We start from the raw sequence: 17,536 nt of genomic DNA, 5'->3' as shown, positions 1-17,536 counted from the left end.
AAATGGATACAAACAGGAAGCATAATAATACATGATGATGACATTTATGTATAGGTTAAACCATAAGTAGACTGTCCTGGGAATTGTAATGTTTTGGAGCAGTAATAAGCATTTGTGGTTTATGCTGAGGACTTAAGGTGTTCAAGAACAACAGTGCAACAGTTTGGTTCAAAAAGAAGGTTTGAATAATTGATCATAATAAAACTCAAATTATAGTATGACACTTAGAGAAAACACGACAGTTTTGTGGGAAATATTTTTATCTATTCATAATTTCAAATACTGTAAGTCCTACATACTTTATATGTATGCCATATGTGTTCCTGGTGCCTGTAGAGGCTAGATTGTAGGGATGGTTGTTTGTGCTTTACACTTGTTGGATTTTTGCCGCTCTTGCCCTAAAGGAAAAGTCACAACAGAGGACATAATCCACTAAAAGAGCTTTATCAAGACAAAAAGAAAGGGGTAGATGTGATTAGGCCTGTGGAAAGACACATGCAAGAAAGAGACCACGGGAACATGGCACCGCCTTATAAAATCCAGGACGCGCCTGTGCACACAGGCCCACGTGCAGAGATCAGGAGATCACGTCCATGGATTACGTGACCTTGTAACCACAGGGTATGGATTACGCAAAATGTATGACCCGGAAATGATCGGGAGGAGATGACCAAGAGTCCTGCCGGGCATGTGCGACCATGCCTGATGTGGGGGCATGGTGGGAATTTCTATCAACCCTGAAGCACCTTCCCTAGTGAGGCAGCCAATAACTGCCAGGTACCTGCCCCCCACCCTGTGATGTGGCCCAGCCCTGGACCCCTTTAGACCTAGAAGCCATCACATTCCCTGTGACTGGAATTTCAGATGGTGTGAGCCAGCAGGCAAGATGTGGGAATTAAAGCTGTTCTATTGCAAGTCTAGCAAGTTATTTTAAGAAGATTTTCAGTGTTTTCAGTAGAAAATAAACTTTTTGTAATAATCTTTGTTAACCATGAATTAATATCACTTTACATATGTATGTGTTGATATATCACAGAGAAGGTACTTGATATGCATATGTGTGTTATATATACATGCTTTATAAGTTATAATTCATACTAAAAATGAGAATTAATGCAAAAATTAATTTGTGTTATGTTTAATGACAACTACAAGTGAGTATACCCACCACAGTAATTTGTTGTTAGCAATCAAACCTTAACAATTGTAATTTGTACTGTCTCTGCAAATCATTCAAAAGCTTACACTTTAATGATGCTTCTGAAATACATTTTTATTTTCAACCTCCTTTTTTTTTTTAAGACTTATTTATTATGTATACAGAAGAGGGCGCCAGATCTCATTACAGATGGTTGTGAGCCACCATGTGGTTGCTCGGAATTGAACTTGGGACCTCTAGAAGAGCAGTCGGTGCTCTTAACCTCTGAGCCAACTCGCCAGCCCATTTTCAACCTCCTTTAAACTATCCAGTAAACACTGTTTCAAGAAATATATCTGGGCAAACTATAATGCAAATTGATTCTTGCTCTTAAGTAGATTATTTTTGTAGTTATCACACAGTTACGTCAACTAAAAATTATCCTAAAGAATCTTGAGGATAGGTTTTCCATTGATTACAGAAAGAGCATAAAAGTAAACAATGTATCTTTATTTCTCTGATCATAATTTCCTGTATAATATGCAACTGATAAGAAAAATTGGGGTATTTGGGAGAAATACATGTTGGTATATTTAGTGTTGTATATATGTATCTGAAAGACACACAGAACATCTACATGTTATCATAATCTTCTGCTCATGTCCTCTGATACCCTAATTCGTTATAATATCTTCAGACCCCTGTTGTTCAAATCTTAGATGGTCTTATAATAAAAAACTCAGAGCCAGATATTAGGGTGAAAGCTGAAAGATCAGAGAGACAGAGTAGCCAGCCACTAGTTCTTATCCCTAGAAAATCCTCAATCTAAAGTTAGTGAGTTCCTGTTTCCTCATGCCTTATATACCCTTCTCTGCCCAGACATCACTTCCAGGGATTAAAGGCGTGTGTGCCTCCCAGTACTGGGATTAAAGTTGTGTGCCAACAATGCCTGGGTCTGTTTCCAGCATGGCCTTGAACTCACAGATATCCAAATGGATCTCTGCCTCCCAAGTGATAGAATTAAAGATGTGTGCCACCACTGCCTTACTTCTGTGTCTAATCTACTGGCTAGCTCTGTCCTCTGACCCTCATGCAAGTTTATTAGGGCACACAATATATCACCACAGACCCCACCTTAGTAAGTGAAAGCAATGAGCCATTTGGTCCCCAAAGTCAGTCTGTAAGAGTAGTAGAACAGAAATAAAATTAAGATTGGAAAATGAACCCATCCTGCTGCTCTGAAGTATCATTGCATTGAAAGTGCATGTTGAGCACATGTGTAGTGTAGGTATCATGTATCTGTAATTCCCAAAACTTAAATTACCTCTTGTATTTTACAGAAATTGAGAAAGAAAGCTGCGGTGATCCTGGCACACCTTTATATGGAATTAGAGAAGGCGATGGTTTTTCTAATCGTGATGTTTTAAGATTTGAATGCCAGTTTGGGTTTGAATTAATTGGAGAGAAATCCATTGTTTGTCAAGAGAATAACCAATGGTCTGCAAATATACCCATCTGTATCTGTGAGTACCAAATGCTTGGCTTCTAGATGGCATATGTTATCCCATCCTTGCATATAATTGCTTTTGTAATTAATTTCAAAGAGCTGGAACCAAGTAATTATTTTTGAATGAGTAGCACTTTGTGATACTATCTTTAACATGTGTGCTTATGCCAAATTATAAATTTCATTACAGATTTAAATAAAGTTAACATAGTTCACTTGGTAATTGCATATATATATATCACATGTGTTCTCCTAACAAGTTAGTGACATTTTATACTTTATACATGGCATATTTCTTATGGAAATTAGACAACAAAGTTAATTCTAACAAGCCCACTTACTTTCATAGGATAATACATGTTTATTTGTAATTAAAACTATTTAAAATATTTAAGACCTCTCTTCTATTTATAATTCCTTAATTTATTCTTTCATGGAGGTGTTCACAGTAAAGCATAGAGCTCACAGCATAAAATCCATTAATGTTTATTTTATGTAAAATGCTAGGACTCCAAAAACATTATTTTTTAGCTTAATTAAAACACATTTAACATAGGTATTATCTATTGATACACTTTTATGTTCAAGTAAATAGTCATTGTTATATTATAAGAAAGTGCTATTTTTTTTTAAATGTTTACTTTCCTAGCATAAAAATCTCATAGGAAAAATACAGAGATCTGCTCCTGAGGGACACTGAGTGGTGGTCCAGTCCTCATGCATAATAAAGGCCACCTGAGCAGTCCTTCTGAGGAAGAGGAAAATACGTTAGGAGAACTGAATTTCATCTACTCATGCTGTGTAAAGCTTAGACTTTCTTAAGATATTTTGATTGATGATCTTTTATTCCAAATAGTCTTCCAGAAAGATAATAGTGGTTGCATAATGGAAAACCTGTTTTGTGATAAATCACACCAACAATAAAAGAAAAAACTGTGTTGCAAGAGATAGAATCCAGGTCCTTGGCTGAGTTAGACAAGTGCTCTACTTTTGAGACCTGTCTCAGCCCAGAATGAAAAAGTAATTAAAAGCATTTTGCAAGATGCTAGAATACTTAATAAAAATGATGTGAATATTATTTCTTTAAAGCAATTTGGAAAATTCTTGAATATCTAGTCAATATTTTGTTTTGTTTGAAATGAAGTCTCATAGGAAGCCCTCTTTGCTGGCCTGGTACTTACTACATAACTCTGTATAACTCTGGATATCGTCTTATTTGTAGAGGTCCTCCTGAGTGCCAGGATTATAAGCATGTGCCACCCACCATTTGGCATCTTTAACTATTTTCAACTAAGCCCAGTATTCCAGTAAGTGATAAAAATATTGAATCTAATGGTTTATAAACAGGCAATAGTTAATTTCAAATGCATTTGCCTGATTAGCTGCAGATGAATAAAACATGACTACACAGGTATACTTCATATGTAAATCCAGATAAATAGTAAAAAGAGAGGCTTACAATTTAAAAAAGAAAAACCTTATGGAAATTTTTCTGACTGTAAATACATTATATTAATTTATGAATAATACACAATTACCTTGTAATTTTAATGAAACAACTAAAAGCTTTTTCTCTGGGAACATGACAGTGGACCTGATAATATTGCTTAAAAATTGTACTACACCTATGGACATGATGTACATTATGAAAATCTGCCCATATCCTTGAATTTCAGTGTGGTTTTTGAGCTTGGACAGTTCCTGATCCATATGTAGATCATTTATCTCAGGAGGTGGCAACTTGAACATCTCTAAATGTGTAAATGAAGCTTTACAGTAAAAGAAACCAAACACCTTTATTTGTTACTAATTTAGCTGTCATTTTGTTATGATTGTAGAATTAAAGGTCTCAGGATTTCGCAGAGTATAAGAAAAGAGAAGACAGCAGTCTCTATGTGCTCCAGATATGGAAATGGCAAGAAAATTGAGCAAATTAACTTTTGAAGAGATAGGGATTAAAAGAATGAATGAGCCAGAGAGTAGGGAGGAATGTTTCGAAGTACTCTCCTCTGGACAGGGTGTGATTATTGCACTCATGACTTCACAAAGGCCGTGGTTAGAAACAAAACCTGTCTAAGGTCAATCCAGCCCAAATGCCTGCGTGAATGACCCAGACGCGCACAAGCTCCTGCTCCTAACTGAGGAACTATAAGCAGTTGATGCTCTTTGGAGAGGGAGACTCATTCTTTTGTTGGGAGTTAGCTAGTGGATGCTCATACTCCTCTTGATGGTCTCACACCTCTATAGGTATGGGAAACAGTAATTAGACTCAGTGCATTGTGAAAGAGAGACAGAGACAGAGGGAGGAGAAGAAAAGAAAAAAAAAAGGACATGAAACTTGATTATGGACAGGTTGGAGGCAGATCCCTAGGAACTTGGGAGGGGAAAGAGGAGGGTTGATACTATAATATTACATTGTACACATACATGAAATTCTTGAAGAATAACTGAAAGTGGAAAGGGTTGGAGAATGTGACATACAAGGTAAATCCCTGAATTTGGAAGGGAAGGGAGATTGTATGTTTGAGGCTCTAACATACTACATATTAAGCTCCATATTAAGTATCAAAAAAGGGGGGTAGGGGACTTTTTATTCATAGACTTGTATCCTCAAATGTGAAATAATCTTTGAAAATACAATTCCAAAGCACGGGAAGAAGAAAAGCAAAAGCAGCCAAATCAAACTTGCCTGCAATGTGGCTCAGCCACATTGACCAGTGGCTGTCATTTTACAGCTTCCAAAGTCATTCCAGATTGGAAATAAAAATACAAAATACTTTTATAAAATGATGAAATTACATACATTGTGAGATCTTTTAGTATATCATCAAATGTAGGTAACCAAAGTATTATTTTAACTAGCAAATTCAAATAAATTCCTAATATTAAACTTTTTAAAAACCAAAATAAATAATCAATGTGCTATACAGGTTACCTTAGTTACTGTTCTACTGATGCGGATACTGTGACCAAGGCAATTCTTATAAAAGAAGCATTTAATTAGGGGCTTGCTTACTGTATTAGATATTTAGTCCCTAGTTGTAATGGCGGGATGCAGACAGGCATGGGGCTGGTGCAATAGCTGAGAGCTTACATACTGATCCATAGGTGGCAGGCAGACAGAGATACAGAGTCAGGCATGGGCTTTTGAAACCTCCAAACTCACCTTTACTAACATATCTCCTCCAACAAGGCCACACTAAGACCAACAACGCTTCATTTCCCAATTCTTCCCAAATAGTTCTTCTAACTGGGGACCAAGAGTTCAAAACTATGAGCCTGTGAGAAAAACTACCTTTCAAACCGCCACATGGATATTATGATTTAAGACTACATAAACATAAATAATCAGAATTCATACGTGGATACTTCCAACAAAATGAATAAGCAAATATATTAAAGCCGTATCAGAAACCTTCACTCACTATAAGTAGAAGAAACAACAATAAGGTGTTATTTTACTTATGAAACTAAAGAGTGTAATCACAGTATTTTCTGTTTTCACAGTTCTGTGTTCTTTAATACAGCTTTTTATAGTTCACTACAAATTAATGTAACTTGAGAAATTCTACAAACTATTTTGAAGCTTGGAATTCATATTCTTTATGAACTCATTAAAAATATCCCCAGGAAATAATCGAAAGACAGCCAGCCATCACTGAATTGAATTTTAAATTACAATTCTAAATGTTAATTTAAAACTTTATGTAGACAAAAATGAATGGTGTTAGGGGTATAAATGATTAATATATTGTGTAGCTGATTTAAATTTTCATTTGTGACTTATAATGAATCAATTGTAGCGATGCACATCTCTGATTTAAACATTTGGACTGAAACTGAAAGGTGAATAAATCTGTGAATACACGTATATGTAACGTATCTCTTTGTATATAGAGACTTCATGCATACCTTATATGTATAAACCATAATAAATGCATATGTGTGTGTCTGCATGTGTGTGTGTGCGTAGTGTGCATGTGTGACAAATAGAATTTGTATGAACTGAGTTTTGTTAAAGGCATTTAATAGCACTGGAAAAAAAACTGTATCAATATCTTAGCATCGATTTCCTTTGAGTAATTTTTTTTCTCTTCCTTATCCTTCCTCTGCTTTCTAAACTTCAATCGGATGTTTTCAACTTGGGAAAGGAAACAGGACTGTATGTTTTGTAGAGTAGCTGGTTTTCTTTTCTGGTCCTTCTGGTCTTTCTACCTGTGACAGCTGTTGGCTATTATTACTACTATCTGGCCTCCTTATTTCTGTCACGAACTGTCAGGACCCCAAGGGCACAACAGGGATAAAATCCATATCCACACCCTTACTGATGTTCTGTAAGCTTTAGAAACTTAACTCTGCGATTATTCACAAAATGTTTCTTTCCTCAACCATTATATTAACCTGAGTGTTTCCATGGGTACTTATGTAAAATTCTCATGAGTGCAGAGATAAAAGCTATGGCTTATTCTAACAGAAACAGGCTAAAAAGAAAAGTGAAGTGTCAATGAGTTGGGTGTAGTGATGCCTGAATAGAGCTGCAGCGTCTTGGAAATGTTGAAGTAGCAACAATTAGAAGAACGTTCTGTCCAGTCTGGGAGTGAGTTCTAGATAACTCAGGCTACGGAGTGAGAACTGTGTAAAAGCACAGTAAACAAATATCATGAGGCTTTTATTTAAATTACAAATTATTTGTGCACAGCCAAGCACATAGCCGTAAGTTCATGGGAAGTACAAGCTGGCTTTGTTTTGTTCATTTGTAAAATGAAGTGTGTGTGTGTGTGTGTGTGTGTGTGTGTGTGTGTGTGTGTGTGTACTTTGACAATGTGATCCTTACCCATAACCCTGAATTCACTATTCAATAAAGGAAAAGAACAAAATTTGAACTTTTCCTTTCTGTTTTTGTTTGTTTGTTTGTTTTGTTTTCTTTTGTTTTTGTTTCTCTGTGTAGTTTTGGTGCCTGTCCTGGGTCTGCTCTGTAGACCAGGCTGGCCTTGAACTCACAAAGGGCTCTGCCTCCCCAGTGCTGGGATTAAAGGCATGTGCTACCTCCTTTCTCTTTTATAAGGTAACTTAGATTATTTCTTGTGTTCCCAACTGCTTATTGATCATTATAATTTTAGACTACCATAAAAATATGTCCAGATATTGCTTTTTAATATTTACTGTTTGTAAACTTCTCTTTGTTTTTATTTATTCTTACCAGTTCCTTGCCTCTCTAACTTCACTGCACCGATGGGAACAGTCCTTTCGCCCGATTATCCTGAAGGTTATGGAAATAATTTAAATTGCATCTGGACAATAATCTCTGACCCAGGGAGCCGGATTCACCTTTCATTCAATGACTTTGATCTGGAATCCCAATTTGACTTCCTTGCTGTTAAAGATGGTGACTCGCCCGATTCCCCCATTCTGGGGACCTTTACTGGGGCCGAGGTGCCTTCTCACCTCACAAGTAACAGCCACATCCTACGACTGGAATTTCAAGCTGACCACTCTATGTCAGGAAGAGGCTTCAACATCACCTACAACAGTAAGGGCTTTGTTGTGTGCTTGATTATCTCTGTGGCATTTTTGTAGAGGACTGAAGAGCGATCATACAAACCAGCCCTCTTGCTTCAGTGATAAGAATATTTGAGAAAGCTGTTGACCTAGTTTTGCCAATGATTGCTTTGTATCTCCTCATAACCAACTACTTTCTACTTTCTATGTATCATTTCTCTTTGAGAGGCCCCATTTGAAGGAAATCCATTTCAATGTTTTTACCACATCAGCTGATACATTAGGTTGTTCTATTAAGATTGATCATAAATTTAGACCAGATTTTGCTGCTATTTGTTTATCGTTTTTTGTTTTGTTTTGTTTTTGTTTTTGTTTTTTTTTTTTAAGAAAATGACTTTTCTCTAGCTATTCAGGAGCCCATAGAGAACAATTAATCACAGCACACAATTCTAATTCCAAAGAACAGCTCTTCTTGCTATAGGAGTGCTTGAGAGAAAGAATCACTAATTCTGTGGGAAGAACCTTCAGCTGACTATGAGGAAAAATAGTTCACTGTTTCAAAGTGTCAGCCATAAAGCCAGACAGTACAATTTCAAGTCTCATCTTTGATACTACATTTGTAGATTTTGTACCTAATCCATGTATCCATGAATATAAAAGCACTTTGGACGAAGATAAGAGTAATTCTAAATAAAGTATAGATTGAATTAATTTAGCAGACCTCCTATGAATCTAGCAAAAGCTCAGTAACCACTAGCTAGCTTTTTGGCTAGATCACTTAATATTGTTTCAGTGTGCATTATATATTCCTAGGTTCCAGGTATGTTTTCTCTGAGGTTTTATATATCAGCCATATTCCGGTGTGTATTTTTAAAAGACAAGATGAATATGATTCATCTGAAAATCTTTATGACAGTGGCAAAAGATTGCATCCCATAAAAGAGAAAACTTCTTGGCTTAAAATACTTACATCTGAGTATTTTCTCATGCCAATGCTTTGTCAGAAGCCAGGGACCGCTGCTAATGTTAAGTGCTTTCTCCTGAATCATCCCCTCTGTGTTAGATGCTGTCTAACCTGCTGGGTTAATGGGAAACTTCTCTGTCTCAATAGAATTTAGTCTCCAAATGCCAGAACTGCCTTTAGAAAAAATTTCTCCTTTCATCCCACCCGAATCTAAATGACACTGAGTTTTGTCAATGAAAAATAAGGTGCAGTCCGTGTCCTTTCGGTGTGAGGTGTGACTACAGTTGTGTACAGCTTCACTCATAGAATCCATTTGCAATGTATAACTGCACATCATTTATATTCAGTTACTGTGATATGTGTTATGAAGATTATCTAAAACGGGATTTATCTGAAAAATTTTCAAACATTTCTATGTAATAAGTGATATATGTATGCACCTGTTTAATTATAGTTTTTAGTTTGTATTAATTGCAAGATGCTTTTAATCGATGCCTGTGATCTTTTCAGATATTATATCCATTCTGTTTCTATAGTGAATAACTTATTTAGTTATATATAAATTCATATATTCACTATTTTCTACTTCAATTCATTTCTTCTGAACAAATCTACTTGAATATTAAATATAGAGCAGCAAGACCAAAAGTTGAACTTTAAAACATATTTTTATCAATTTTTAATTATTATTTCTTTCAGAGTTAAGAATTTGTAGTTTACAAGACAAAATAGTCATTCAAATAAATTAACATATAATATATTTATGTATTTTAGAACTTTCCTTAATTTCTTTTGTGTAACTTGGGATAAAAATTAAAATAAAATAATGCAAATTGGGAACAACATAAATGGTAATTATTAGGAAAACTTAAAACAGTTGCCTGCATTCAGGAAGAACAAATTCTAACATCAAATTTTAAAAGCTTCATAAATATGACTTATGGTTATAAACCATGATGCTTTGTCTTCACAGAAATATCCTTGTATTTCCATTATAGTAATATAAAATTTGATCATACATGTATGATTTTATAGATTAATAGAGAGAAAAGTTTAGATAACTCCAAATAATCTATTATTTGTTTAAATAAACACATTACCACTACAGTTCTCCTTTTTATTAAGTAGACATCCTAAAAGAAACAAGATAAAATACAGGGGTAATTCTAAGATCATGACACATGAGCAACATGGCCAAAGATACAAAAGGCATGGAGACCATTGAGAAATCAGGTAGACTACTGGCAATGGTGGAGAGAAAGCCTGAGCTGACCTACTCTGGTGATTGGATGGCCAAACACCCTAACTGTCATGATAGAACTCTCATCCAGTGACTGATGGAAGCAGATGCAGAGATCCATGGCCAAGCCCCAGGTGGAGCTCCAGGAGTCCAATTTGCGAGAAAGAGGAGGGATTATATGAGCAAGAGATATTGAGACCATGATTGGAAAAAGCACAGGGACAAATAGCCAAACTAGTGGGAACACATGAACTATGAACCAATAGCTGAGGAGCCCCCATGGAACTGGATCAGGCCCTCTGGATAAGTGAGACAGTTGATTAGCTTGAACTATTTAGGAGGCCCCTGGTGGGGGGGCGGGAGGGAGTGCTGGGACCTGTACTTAGTGCATGGGCTGGCTTTTTGGAACCTAGGGCCTATGCTGAGACATTTTGCTCAGCCTTAGTGTAGGGAGGAGGGGACTGGACCTGTCTCAACTGAATCTACCAGGCCAAGCTGAATCCCCAGGGGAGACCTTGCCTTAGAGGAGGTGGGAATGGGGGGTGGATTGCAAGGGAAGGCTGGGGGGGGGGGGGGGGGGGGAGGTTGAGGGGAGCGTGGGAAGAGGAAGGACAGAGGAATCTGTAGCTGATATGTAAAATTAAATTAATTATAAAATAAAATAATAATTTAAAAAATAAAACATTTTTCAAGTCAGAAAAAAAAGGCATGGATAACATTTATATTCCAAAACTGAAGATACATTGCAGTCCTATTAAACTCAGATTTCTATGAAGTCTACATGACTTCTTCAAATCTGACATTTCTCTTCATGTTGATGTTTTCCTCATCAGGCCCATTTAATAATATCTCACCTCTGTGCCTAGGATACAGTCATTAAAGGGTTAAGTCTCTTTTCTGAGATAGCTGAAAGGAAAGGTTATGGAAAGCTGTAAAATAATCACCATTTTTTTACTATACTGAAATCTTCCTTTTAACCCTCCCAGTGAACCTTTTTTCCATTCCTGGCAGATGAGTTATAGAATTTTAAAGGGAAACCTGTTAGAATTCAAGTTAATAGCAATCAGAACATGTTATATTGGTGATTTCTGTATTCATTTATCCTAATTATCACCACACAACTAGACACAATTAAAATTTTAATTTTTAATTTTTTTAAGTCATAATGTATAAATTATCTGCTGAAACACTCACAGTCATTACACATTGTTTTACACTCATGTGGAAATGTCTTTCTAATACTGCTCATGTTTTCTTGTCATGGTGAATGAAGCATTTGGCCATAATGAGTGCCCTGATCCGGGAATACCCATCAACGCCCGTCGGTTCGGAGACAACTTTCAATTAGGAAGTTCCATTTCCGTTATTTGTGAGGAAGGATTTATTAAGACCCAGGGGACAGAAACAATTACATGTATTCTTATGGATGGAAAAGTAATGTGGAGTGGACCAATTCCAAGATGTGGAGGTAAGTGCAATGATGACAGGCAAGGGAAACCCCCACCACAGTACACTCTGCAGACCATACAGCAACAAGTATGCTATTCCATGAGAACTGTCTTCACAATCATCTCAGTGTATGACTTAAGCTACATACTGTGCATGCATGGGACTGAATTATGCTTTCTTTGGTGTTAAATATTTTTTAGAATCATTTAACAACACACTTTTGATTTTTCCTAAATAAAAATATTAATAAATAGTAAGCCCAGTAGCTTGTACAAACTTTTTTTTTGGCCATTAGATGTGCTTAGCAAGTTATATAAGATCATAGTTATCCATTATATGTTCCATCACATTTTTCTTAAATTTGCTTAATAATTCTTTATGGTTTTTCACTTTTCAAAAATTGAATAACAAAATAGCAAGTAAGGTTATGTTAAAACATTCATATTTTAAAATGGGTAAAATTTGTAGCGATAGCTGTCTGGTTATTCAATTATTTTGTTTTTCAAGAAGACAGAGGCAAAAACATTTAGTACTGTGTATACTTATACATATGCACATTGAAATATATGCAGATATATTTTACATTCAAACATGTATAATGTATTAATGCAGACTCTGCAGAAGTGTGTACTCAGGGTTGTAAGCTTTATTTATAATTGCTGCAGTGAAAACAAATGTTCAAAGTTCCTCTTTCCAGGCAAATTTCTAGGAGAATATATTTAATTAATAATATAATACAGATGAACTAGAACCATGAAATACTCTAAAACAACTCACTGGGGACCATTGTAATTTATTTTACTTCTTTTCAGGTGCTGATGATAAAAGCTTTTGGGCTGAACAGAATTTTTAGCAAATAACAGGCTTGCTTTGTAGAAGTGTGGACATTAACTGAATCTCTAGAACTCATGTAAGAGTTCCAGGCTTGGTGGCACATGCTTGTCATCCTGGTACATCTGGCACGTGCACATGTACACATATGCACATATATATGCACATACAAACCCATGTGCACACATACACACATACATGCATGAACATGCACACAAGCACATGCATGTAAAATCCAGAGTTTTGGGCATATCTTTAAAATAGTTTCTCTCCTTTTGCCTCCTCTCTTCCATGTGCTCCAACAGATTATATATATATATATTTTATTTCTCATTTGTATCTGCTGGTTTGAGATTATCTGGTGTATTCTTTGAGTTAAAAGATAGAATCATTACCTATAAATTACTTCTTTCATCAGCTTCAACACATTTGCAGTGTCTCAGAATGAAGGAACTTCAGAACATGTTATTATGTTGCCCCAGTGGGTCTTTTTCCTAGAATCTCCTTCCTTTTTACTTCAATCACTGTTCATCTTGATATCCGGATGCTGGCACAGATGACTTTAGAATACTATTTGAAAATGCAAGCCTTATTCGTTTGTAATGGGCTACCCTACTGATAACTATGAGTGTGATAGCTCTCTTTGAAATTAATGGAGCTGCACTATAAAATGTATAATAAGAAGAAATAAAGCAATGCTCTCTATCTTTACAACTTATATCACCAAGAAATGGCCCCCACTCCTTCCTTCTCTTAGTTCCTGACCCTGACTTGTGAAGCCAGTCAGGAAGTGTAGGTATGTGAAGGAAAAGTGGAAATAGGAAGAAAGTTGATTTTAGGAAAAAGAAAAGAATAGCAGCAGGTCCCTGTGTCAGGGGTACAGGACAGGGAACGTGGGTATGATGAATGACTGCAATATGCAGAGAAAGAAAGGCTGGTGTAGAACACAGTGCTAAGAGGGATCAGGATTATCCTGTAGCATGGTGAGCGGCTATTTCAGTTAGCAGTGGCATGATGTGAGCTGGTTTCTCCGTCTGTCTGGATGTTGTTTTCAAGTCTCAGTGGGTAGACACAAAACACTTCCTGACTACTGCTGTATCACATTGCCTTATTTGCTTAACTAGGGCATTGATTTTAAAGTTGACTGACGCCTAACTACATGGGGAGCTAAAACTAATGAAATCATAACAACAAATAATTTTATGAATCACTGCTAATTCTAGAAGGCAATTTTCCACTACCTGTGAAAAATGGATGCTATTTATTTTTTTTTAAAGTAAGGCACAGTGTGCTGAACTCTAATTTGGCACAGGCCATTAAGCTCTCCAAATATCTCAAAGAGATGCTTTATGAATTTTCTGGAGGAGACTGTTTTCTTCTGCAGCCTCCTTCCTGGTTGTGTTTTCAGCACCACAGTGGGAACACTCACTGGTCAAAGCAGAAACCAAGGAAGGCAGAATCAACATCTTCCAGGAGCACTGTGGCCCTTGCAAGGTTGCCCATCTCTTGGGCTGCACTTGAAGTTGGTTTCCTAATCAAACAGGCTTACTTACTTACAACCTACCTAACTTTGGAGACAAGGTCCTTTTTAGTTTCTAATTAAGATCTAAAATAATTTTCCTGTTCCTAGATCCAAATTCCCAAATCTACACAATTATGATTTTTTAAAAAAGCATAAGAATGTGTGAAGAATCAAATTTTCCTTAAGAAAGAAATAAACTAAAATAAAAACTAAAAACAAAGAAAGAGAGAAAAGAAATCCATTTCCCAGCTTGCTACTCAGGCAACCCCGTTTATTTGGAAACAATGTGTGGAAGCAATGTTCCTGTGGAAGAAATGTTCCTGTCTTTTCTGTTCTTTATATAACTTTTATTTTGATATAATTTTTGTTATTTTTCAATATTACTAATCATTTAGTGTACTAGCATAGCCTTCTGAAAACTGTTTAACATTTTAAAGCTTTTTTTTTTTTCATTACCTTCAAAACAAACATAATGTAGAATAAAATAAGGACATGCTCATTTAGCTGGAAGGTTTCTCAGGTCCCACCTGGCCCCATGATCTCACAGTCCTCTGGTCCTGCCGGGCCCCACAGTCCCTTAGCCACTTATAAAATAATCATTTAGAGGCTTAATATTAATTACCAATTGCATGGCCTGTGGCTGGCTTCTTGCTAGCTAGCTATTATGACAACCCATTTCTATTAATCTATAAGTTGCCATGTGACTGTGGTGTTACCAGTCCGCTAGCATCTTGCTTCTCCTTGGGTGTGTCCCTCTCCTCTCCTTTCTTTTTTTCTGTCTCACTGTTTTGGATTTCCTGCCTGGCTATACCCTGACTCAGCATAGGCCAGAGCAGCTTCTTTATTAACCAATCATAGCAACACATGTTCACAGGATACAGAAAGACATCCCACAGCAGCTTACATGTTCTGTTTGCATTTTATTCTCTTCACATGATGAGTGCAAATTAAATAAATGTATTTTAAAGTTATTCACAAATATGGATTTCTATATACTATAATAAGAAATGTAAAATTATTTATTAATTATAAAATTTTTAATGATTATGGAAATCTTATGGAAGAAGAAAAGTTCATTTGATTAAACAACATGGGGCTTCCACCTACTTCAAGGTAAAGTCTTCTCCCAGCGCATCTCTGCCGCAGTTGCCTAAAAGTTCAAGCATTCTGGCAGCACAGTGTTCTTTACTTGATTGACAGTCTGGAAACCTAGAAAATCTTTGATCTGCCATTGTCCTTGAATAAGGATTATCAGACCAAAATAGAAAAGGGTATCATAATGTGTTCCTCACAAATGAAGATGGATTAATTTCTAGTAGTATGAATAAGATTGTGAGAAATATTTGGCATCTACCATTTATTCAATGAACAGAAGTTCATTGCTACTAAAAAAACTAAGGATGAGTTTGGCCTTAAAGAAAACTTGCACTTTTTAGCATGAAATGAGTTTGTCCAGTCTCATCATGATGATAATTGATTAGATGTTGTGTAAGCCTTGTGATTTACACATCTGCTAGGGGGAAACAAAATACACTTGTTTCCATAATTGCCATTGAAGTCAGTTCACTTTAAATTCTAGAAACACCCATCTTCATTAAGCAGATATCAATGATTTTACATCTGTATTGACAGTGTACCCTGGTTCTAGCTAAACCTTTGCATGCTACCTGTAGCACAGAGACATCCCAGTGCCACTAAGATGTGGCAATGGCTTAATAAAGGCTGCTTTGTGGAACTGAATAGGGGACTTCATAATGAGTTACAAAGGAAACTTACCCCACATCCTCATCTTCTCTCCTCTTCAATTTCTCACTCATAACAGCTGCTTTCATGGCCTTCCCACTTTTCCTGTATGCCTCATAATCCCCACTGCTCCCATGTGCATCTATGTTCCCACTTTACACAGGCTGAGCCAGTACTGAATGTCTGTTAATTTCATCACTACATTCAGCCCTCTGACATGACGTTTTCTCATTAACATGCTTCAGCAATGCTTCTTTCTTCTCATAATAGAAGTCTCTCTCTCTCTCTCTCTCTCTCTCTCTCTCTCTCTCTCTCTCTCTCTTTCCTCAGAACTTCTTATAAGAGCTTCTGGGGTCATTATCAGGCACACCTGTATCATGCATGCCAAAGTTCCTTCCAGCAGCCCAAACTTTGGAGATGGAAAAAGAGGGGCATGATACAGTTGTGTTCAAATTATACTACATCTAAGTGTGTGACTTTAGGTCTCTTCAATCAAGGGTAGGAGGTTACTTTCAATTAAATTTGAAAAGGAACAATAGATACTGGCTTTCCTCCATTGTAGCAAATAATGTACTTAGAACTTTCCCTAAACTCTGAATTCTGGAATCCTTTAATCATCCTGCAGAACATCATACAATGCAGCCAATGAGATTATTTTCCGTGAGCAGTACTGCCATATAGAAAGAAAGTTATAAGAAATAGTTCACTTACCAGAGATATTTCCATCCTGGACTGTGGGAAACTCCTTTATTTTACCATCTTGATTGATTCAATGACACCTCCCTCATTGTCTACTTAGACGTGTTTGTTTATTACCTATAACTTACATGATCTTATCATCAACCTTTGTTCTCATACAGTGTCATGATCTCATTTTGTTTCAGCTTCCACTTATTTTACCTAGTTCGTGAGTCTGTTTTGTCTTAGGGATTGATCTGCAGGTATTTGCCCCATGTCTGTTTGCCCCTTCAACCTCTTTGTACTTTATCTTGATTAATAATGGGTATCCAACACTTTCCATGAATTTGACTGTTTCTAATGTGTTTAAGTTGTCAGAGAATTTTACTCACTAGGGTAGTGAAGCCAACTGTCTGTAGATGACAACTTTGAAATATGTGAGGCACAACCAAAATTCATATTCAGTGTGGATGTAGAAAGAATAACTTCAGCCAGGGGCCAGTAGTGCATGACTTTAATCCCAACACTCAGGGAAGCAGAGCCAGGCAGGTCTCTGTAAGTTCAAGGCCAGCATTGTCCACAGAGTAAGATCCAGGCCGGGCATCAAAACTACACAGAGAAGCCCTGTTTCAAAAAAATAAAACAAAAAAATAAATAAAATAAAAAAGTAACTTCAGACATCTACCAGATTAGGAAAATAATAAAAATTGGATTAATCACTTTTCTGAAATTAAAGAAATTGAATTCAGTTACTTTAAATAGGAACAGCCATTAATATAAATAAATATTTTTCTACTTAACAAAACTAGTATCCTAAACAACAGTGACAACTGTAGGCACTAGTACTGAGCAGCAGAAGAAAGGCATCACCCTAATAGACAAATGACCTGAAGTAGGATTCCCCGGACATTTAATTGGAAATTCATCAGTAGCAACTAATCCCCCAAGGAATGTGTTGGGCTAAC

General features: G+C 36.3%; 1 protein-coding gene across 3 annotated transcripts in view; it reads left to right on the top strand.

Moving 5' to 3' along the window:
- The window catches only part of Csmd3 (CUB and Sushi multiple domains 3), a 1,137,155-nt gene that overhangs the window by 697,488 nt on the left and 422,131 nt on the right, over positions 1–17,536 (top strand). For all 3 annotated transcript variants that reach the window (XM_036207646.1, XM_036207645.1, XM_036207647.1), the window contains 3 exons: positions 2,479–2,661; positions 7,849–8,175; positions 11,622–11,816. In XM_036207646.1, the coding sequence (XP_036063539.1) occupies positions 2,479–2,661; positions 7,849–8,175; positions 11,622–11,816 (705 nt within the window). The remainder of the gene's footprint in view (positions 1–2,478; positions 2,662–7,848; positions 8,176–11,621; positions 11,817–17,536) is intronic.

The sequence above is a fragment of the Onychomys torridus genome, chromosome 16 (genome assembly GCF_903995425.1).
Source record: "Onychomys torridus chromosome 16, mOncTor1.1, whole genome shotgun sequence".
Classification (NCBI taxonomy): domain Eukaryota; kingdom Metazoa; phylum Chordata; class Mammalia; order Rodentia; family Cricetidae; genus Onychomys; species Onychomys torridus.
The sequence above is the reverse complement of the archived record's forward strand: the minus strand, read 5'-3'. Positions and strand labels throughout refer to the sequence as shown.